Here is an 8075-nt window from a genome sequence, read left to right as displayed (position 1 = left end):
CAGCCACATACACCAAAGCCAGCGGGTTTGAGTCTGGCCCAGGCCTGCTAAAAAACAAAGACAACTGCAACCAAAGAAAAAAAAAAGAAAGAAAGAATAGAGCCAGCCTTTTTGACGGTGCCTGTAGTCCCAGTTACTTGGGAGGCTGAGGCAAGAGGACTGCTTAAGCCCAAGAGATGGAGGTTGCTGTGAGCTGTGATGCCACAGTACTCTACCGAGAGTGACAGAGTGAGACTCTGTCTAAAAAAAACACCTTACTAGGATTTTTATTGAGATTGTATCTTTTGAAATCTGTTAACATGAGCTTCATGATCCATGATTAATTTTAAAAAGGTTTCATGTGGATTAATCAATTGTCATTGAGTACAATAGTGTACATCTGTCACTTAGGCCATGTGTATTAACTATACTGGTTAGGTTATCTATATATCATTTCCAGGTTTTTTTCCTGCTTATTCTATCAGCAATTAAGAAAGGTACACCTAAGTCTCACATTAAGATTGTGCATTTGTCTATTTCTACTGTGAGTTCTTTTAGTTTTTGCTTTCATTTGAAGCATATATACAACCCTGTAGTGTACTGACTTTCTTTATTTCTAGTACTGTTTCTTCCTTAAAGTCCACTTTGTTGAATACTAATACTAATAATACATCTTTTTCATCCTTCTATTTTCAGGCTTTCTGTGTCTTTGAATTTTAAAATTGTTAAGTAGCATCAGATTGGTTCTTTGATCAAATTCATTGATAACAGTCTTTTAATTTTAGTACTTAGTCCATTGAAACTAACACAATTAGTGATCTAATTGGGTTTGTAGCTACCATCTTACTATTTTCTTTATGACCTCTTTTTCTTCACTTCTTGCTTTCTTTTTGGATTAATAAAATGCTTTTATCATCTCACTTTTTTTCCTTTCATCAACTTTTTAGTTAAAACAGCACTTTAACTGTGATCTGACAGGAGACGGAACTCAGGCAGTGATTACTCCAGTGATGAGGAGTGACTGTAAATACAGATGAAACTTCCCTCACTCACCAGCTGCTCACCTCCTGCTGTGTAGCCCTGGTCCCTAACAGGCCACATTCTAGTACTGGCTACTCCTCATGGCTTGAGGGTTGGAGGCCACAGAGGCTTGTGGAAATACGCTCTATGATGTTCACACAACAACAAAAATATTGCCTAACAATGCATTTCTCAAGACAGACATATTCCCATGATTAAGGAATTTATGACTGTATAATTCTTGGGGCTGAGTTTTCCAAATTTTTGTTTCAACCATTTCTATACCTCTGCTTTTCTATTTCCATCTTTCAGACCCTTCTAACTAAAAAAGAATAACAACAAATGTAATTGGCATAAAATAGGACGAAATTTCTCAAAATACAAAAGCATACACTTGTACATACAGATGCCTGCAAAAGAGAAGAAACTTTAGATTACAAAAGGCTATCCAAGGGCGGCACCTGTGGCTCAAGGAGTAGGGCGCTGGCCCCATATGCCAGAGGTGGAGGGTTCAAACCCAGCCCCGGCCAAAAACCGCAAAAAAAAAAAAAGGGCTATCCAAGATGTCACAATTCTTTAACTATGTTGGTGAAGACAAGATAATTTTAAGGTGAGATTTTTGTGCCAACATGAAACTCAAAATTACTGCATATAATTAGAACTACAACTAGAAAATAAAAATTAAAAGAAAAGCATAATTTTACAGAAATTGAATTCTAAATCCAGTGCATGTGTATTTTGAAATCCAAATATCCTTACATACAAAAAACTTATTTTTCAATGATATGCTATAAACTTCACAGTTCTAAAAGAATTGTCCAGGAAACTATTTCAATATTCTACCTTTCTGTATAAAAACTAAACTTTCAAGTCACTCATTTTTTTTTATTAAATCATAGCAGTGTACATTAATACTATCATGGGGTACAGTGTACTGTTTCTATATACAATTTGAAATACTTTCATCCAACTGGTTAACATAGCCTTCATGTTTTTTTCTTAGTTACTGTGTTAAGACATTTATACCGTACATTTAGAGAGATTCACATGTACCCTTATAGGATGAACCATAGGTGTGATCCCACCAATCACCCTCCCTCCACCTACCTTCCCCACCTTCTCCCCTCTCCCCATAAAACATTTCAATACTTAAATACTCAACTGGAATCAGTATCAATTCATTTTAACTCATAGGTACAGTAAATAATATAAAACAACATTTTTAACGTTAAAAGTAAGTCACATCCTCACCTCCCACATCAACCTGTAATCCATATTTTCATCCAAGTCTTCAGGCATTCTCTTCTCTCCAGCAAAGGGTCCAAACTTTTCACCCTGAGTAGCAAGTATTATACAGAAAAAGGATCAGTACAATTTTCAAGTTGCTAAAATAAACCATTTTTCTCTTCTGGATTTTTTTTCCCCAAAACTTTTGCACCCAATGATTTAAACTCTTTCAAGATACTAATTAACACAAAATGTTTACATATTTAAAATCCAGTTTAATCTGTTTTGAACCTAAGACCCTAAATCTACATCATAGGAGCCTACATATAAGGGTTAAATTGCTCAACCTTCAAATTCTGACAAGGCACTGCCCTTCATATGTTTCAATCCTCTTTAGAGCCTCTGGCAAGCAGTCTTTAAAAAGCAGTGAGTTTTGCTTGACTTGAGAGACAAGCCCACCAGGCAGAAAATCACCTGGTTTCCATAAAAATCATAAATTCATTTCTATTGTGAACAAGAAAGAAGTAGGCTTGTCATTCTCAAAGGCAGACTGTTCATAAATAAACTTTAAACTCACCTGTCAATCTTTCACACTGCCAAGTGGGCACACTTCAAACCAGGGTTTCACCAAGTGTGTGCTTTGTAGCCCACCTACATGAGAATCACCAGATGATGGCTTCAAAACAGAATCCTGTCTGGGCTTTGTTAAAATCAGAATATGGGAGGGGGGTGTGGGAGCTGCATTTTGACAATTGACAGGTAAGAACCACTGGCATAGCCCCTAAGCACCCTGAGTGGCTGGGTCCCTGTAGTTTGTCCTGCAGGGACTTACAAGGACATATACAAAGGATAAGCCACACTCTTCCTCCAAAGTGACCAATGCAGGCACTACAGAGACAGAGGGAGTTGATCATGTCTCCATGACCAACCAAACATTCTACAGAAATGTGTGCAGAGAAGACACTTATGCCTTTGTGAGCACCTTCAAAACTGCCTAAGACCATTTTTTAGCAGAATCCCCCCTTCACACATTTTTTAACAGAATCCCCCCTTCTCTTTTTCTACTCCCCATGAGGCAGTAGATAAAATAACAACAACAACAGAATCTCCAGGGAAACTTTTGATGAACATTGTTAATGGAAAAAAATAACCACCAATGTAATGTTTCAAGAAATATAATTACTTAATGAACAACAGAAAACCCAACTCCTGGGAACAGTAACATGTTAAAGCTTCAAGAAATTACAAACAACTAACCCAGCCCCGTCATTTTACAGATGAAGGAAAGAAGTCCCGAGAAGCCATAAATAATGGCAAAGCCAGGAAGACCATGCCTTTAATGTTAAGGGCAGAAAATCCCTACAGGGATTCCTCACATCATGACTATAATTGTAAATAACTTAAACACAGGCCTGGCAATAAAACAGGGAGATTGCTGGCTATTTATAATGACACTGGGGATATTCATACACAGGGAACAAATTCAGGAGAAACTGGAAGCTTGCTTTGCTACAATCCTCTCATGCCTTACTTCATATTGAAATGGGCACTCAAGATCACATCTCAGACACAACAGCCCCAAAGATGGTTTCCTTAAAAAGCAATCAGTTCTCTCCATAGATGGGACTTAACCAGTATTTGATAGTGGTTAAGAAATGCTCCATAAAAATGAAAGAAAATAGGAGAGAAATTAATATTTACTTAAGCACTACATGCCGCACTCCCAATTTAACGACTAAGAAAACTGAAGCTCAAAGAGTTTATATCAGTTGCTTGATAGAGGTGAATCAGCTAACAATGATCAGAGATGGAATTAGGAACCAGTGATTTATTCTGAGTGGACAGGTCAGGCACCTTCCACTTTACCAAGCCACCACTCAAAATCGTGACAGATGGCCATATGACTCAATGCCAAGGCAGCCTGCTTGGCCCAGCTTTCCACTGACTATAATTTAGCAATTACCTGGGCTGTGCCTTGCTCAGTGTAGACACTCAGTGCACTAACCACTAAATTGAAGAAACTGAGTGAACTGACATAAAAATAATCTAGAAAACAGACCAAAAAAGTATGGTATGTTATTTTGTAATAAATTTGAGGATTTGATGTTAATGGATATAGTTCAACTTTTGGTCCACACTGCCATGGCCTTTATCAACTACGGCAGAAGGTAACAATAATCTGAGTACACACATTCCAATGTAACTGATCTACCCAAGCCAAACAGTCAGTTAAGACTCAGGAGAAATCTGGAGGAAAAAAAAATTGAATCTATCAATTCAACAGTATTCAAAGGACTGAAGAAGGGATGGAATCCTAAATAAATGCACTGGCATAGGGGAAAAAAGCCTGCTTGGATGCAGGCCTAGAAGGATTATTAAAGGACCTAATGCTTTGAAAATTCAAATTAAGAATCAGAATGCTGATTTGAAAGCTTCACCAGTAATGGTTAGTCCCAATCAACTCAAACCACTAAATTATAATGAATACTGGCTTTTAAGTTTTTGTGCCTCTCTTAGTACGACATACATTTTACATTTCACCATAGCACATTCACACATACACATGTTAACACATCCATATAAAATTAAAATACTGTATATATTTTTCCGCGGCACCTGTGGCTCAAAGGAGTAGGGGTGGTTCAAACCCAGCCCCTGTTGTCTCCATTATATAAGCAGCACTTTCCTAAAATTCTGACTATAATTTTATTTTTAGTTGCTAACCATTTCCTAAGGTGATTCTAACTGTAGCATAAGCTTATTATTCCTCAGTGGGCTTCAAACCTCCTTGGATAGCACACCAATGAGTAACTTTGGGGCACCTGCCCTACCTATAATTATTTTTTCTTAGTGGAATTGTATGAAGTTGCCAATATTTGACCACTTCAAGCTACAAAATGAATGGTTTCCACATAATTCATCATTAATTGTATATGTGCATTAGTATATTAAACACCTAAGGGTAAGTTCATAATAAATGATATGAAGAAAACACATATACTTCAAATAATCTTGAAAACTTCAAAAATTTCTGGCTGACTTCTGTTATTATTGGTTTTTTTTGTAATAAAGATACTAAAAATCTTATTACTGGCAGCAGGAAACGTGGCAGCTCTTCCATTTTCTTGCTTTCATTTGCGTCTGCATTATTAAATTACCTTTGCTCTCTGATTTCTTTTCAATAAGCATCTTAGAATTCTTCCTTTGTAACTAGGGTCCACCATCTCTAACACTTACAAGTTAGGCAGTGAGGCAACACAACATCAGACACCCATACATTAGGGAAGAGGCGAGTTGCAAAGGCAGGCCCACCTAAGTTTTTTCATTCTACAACTTAAATGTTGTTGTATCACAATGTGGACCCAATGCTGCCAAATAATGCAATATCTAAAAACTCAAATTTGCATGTGAAAATGCTACTTTTTTATATTGGCAATGAATTCCAACTTTTCAAAACTGTTCAGGTTTAATAAAATGTGACTTCAAGACAAACTCAACACATGTAAACAAAATTGTCTGACTCAAACTCACTTCTCAGACTGATCCAATGTCCAGCCTACAGTGGTGATTCTTTGTTTTTAGTCAGACTATTTCTGAACAAAGCAGATAATTAAGCCATTCAATCTGCCACCCATGGACTAGACAATAACTTTTAATAAACAAAAAAGTATGATTGCAGGGTGGTGCCTGTAGCTCAGTGGGTGCTGGCCCCATATACCGAGGGTGGCGGGTTCAAGCCTGGCCCCGGCCAAACTGCAACAAAAAACGGCCAGGTGTTGTGGTGGGTGCCTGTGGTCCCAGCTACTCGGGAGGCTGAGGCAAGAGAATTGCTTAAGCCCAGGAGTTGGAGGTTGCTGTCAGCTGTGACGCCGCAGCACTCTACCTAGGGCAATAAAGTGAGACTCTGTCTCAAAAAAAAAAAAAAAAGTATGATTACAAAAATGTGAGCAACTTTCTCTCATTTTGCTTCACATTATTAGGAAGAAGGTAAAAGCAAGGTTTACTGCAGATATTTCTATTAGAACTGTGGGAAAAGCACTAGCTGAGGTTTCATGGGATGTGGATTCTCCCAGTTCCTGCTTTGTTAACTGACTGCACAAAACTTCTGAATCTCAGTTTCCTCAACTATAAAACTTAGGGATTTGAAATTAGAATAATTTGAGCATAAAAGAGAACAAAGCACATCAACAAATTCCATAAGGATATTGAGAGAAAGAAAAAAAATGTTTTTAAAAGCCTCATCTGCCATCATTACGGGATAATAGCTTGTAAGAATCAGTAGAGGGATAGAAGCATTCTGTCCTGCCTTTTCAATAGTAAGCACAGTTCAGGGTAACCAGACAGCAGCAACTGAAGATACCAAGCTCTTCACTACAGGGAAATCCTTTTAAATAAAGGGGAATTATCTGAGTTAGCAAATCATCATTTTGAAATCCTAATAATATAACAGATTTGGGCACATATTATCCGTGGAGGCAAAAACTACTAGGTAGAAGTAGTGAAAAATACATCCACATACTGTCAGCTCACAGATTACCTGCTAGGCACAGAGGGAAAGCAGCACCTTCACAGTGAAATTACCTTAAACCAGTGTCAGCGTCACTAGGCAGCGGGGAAGTGAGATGTGCCCCCATGATAGGGCAGTACAAAGAAAACCAGCATCACTCCATGAGGTATTCTTGCCAAAAATATTTATACTACATATCTAACTTCCAGATTACAGGAAATACAGAAGATAGAGGAGTTAAATAATGCCCTGGGGAAACAATCAGACAAATCCAGATGTGTAATACTCTACAAATGATTGGCTTCATCTCTTCAGAAAACCACTGTTATTAAAGAGAGGAGGCAGGAGAGAATTTAAAAAGGAGATTTAATAGATACAACTAAATGTAACATGTGGCCCTTGATTGGATCCTGGTTTAAAAATAAATAGCTATAAAAACATTTTGGAAATAAATGGAGTAATTTAAATGTGGGCTGGTACTTGCATATATTAGGAAATTACTATTATTTCTGTTGGATGTTAAAATGATATTAAGGGCCACAGTGGAGGCCCTGGCAGTGGAGGCCATTCACTGTCTATGGCAAAAATATCCTGCTTTGTAAGGTTTCTTACTCTGTAAGCCTATCTTTCTCTTTCTCAATAAACTTTGTTTCATGCTTGCCAAATAAATAAATAAATGAAATTATATTAAGGCTATATAGGAAAACGTCCTTATACTTAAGAATAGAGGTGTAATTTGCCATAATGCCTGCAATTTCCTTTGAAATGGCTTAGCAAGTAAAAAAAATATATCTACATGAAATAAATCACATTAAAGGAAATCAATATGCCGTTGAGTCATTTACCTTTGAAATAATGATGATTTTTCACAGAAGGAATCTAGAGACTCCACTTAGAACATAATTGTGTCTCAATGTTAAACTACAATTGTGCGTGTGTTCTTGAAATACAATTAGGCCTTCAACAAACATTAAATATGTTTTCTCAAAACTTCAATTTGAAAAATCTCCCATCTTTTCCTGTTAGGAATGCTGAGGCACAGACTAGTCGCCTACCCATATCCATTCTCCATAGTACTAGAACACCTTGTGAAGAGTACTAATGTAACCAGGTAAAATACTAAGTTTACCTGGAGGAGAAGAGAGCTAACTACCTACAAGTAGAAATCACTGTACTGAACTACTGAGTCAGCTGAGAAGTGCACCCAGTATCAATACCTTGGAACTGGCTCAGTACCAGTAGCACAGTGCTTATGACACCAGCCACATGCACCGAAGCTGGCGGGTTCGAACCAAGCCCAGGCCTGCTAAAAAACAATGAAAACTGCAACAAAAAAATAGCC

The 8075-nt window shown here is 37.4% G+C and overlaps 1 protein-coding gene across 3 annotated transcripts in view; it reads right to left on the bottom strand.

The window, feature by feature from the left end:
* Positions 1–8075, bottom strand: part of PRDM5 (PR/SET domain 5) — a 211259-nt gene that overhangs the window by 185160 nt on the left and 18024 nt on the right. For all 3 annotated transcript variants that reach the window (XM_003800056.2, XM_003800057.2, XM_012811562.2), the window contains exon 2: positions 2251–2334. In XM_003800056.2, coding sequence (XP_003800104.1) covers positions 2251–2334 — 84 coding nt within the window. The remainder of the gene's footprint in view (positions 1–2250; positions 2335–8075) is intronic.

This window comes from Otolemur garnettii, unplaced genomic scaffold (assembly GCF_000181295.1).
Source record: "Otolemur garnettii isolate 467f Iridium unplaced genomic scaffold, OtoGar3 scaffold00164, whole genome shotgun sequence".
Classification (NCBI taxonomy): domain Eukaryota; kingdom Metazoa; phylum Chordata; class Mammalia; order Primates; family Galagidae; genus Otolemur; species Otolemur garnettii.
The sequence above is the reverse complement of the archived record's forward strand: the minus strand, read 5'-3'. Positions and strand labels throughout refer to the sequence as shown.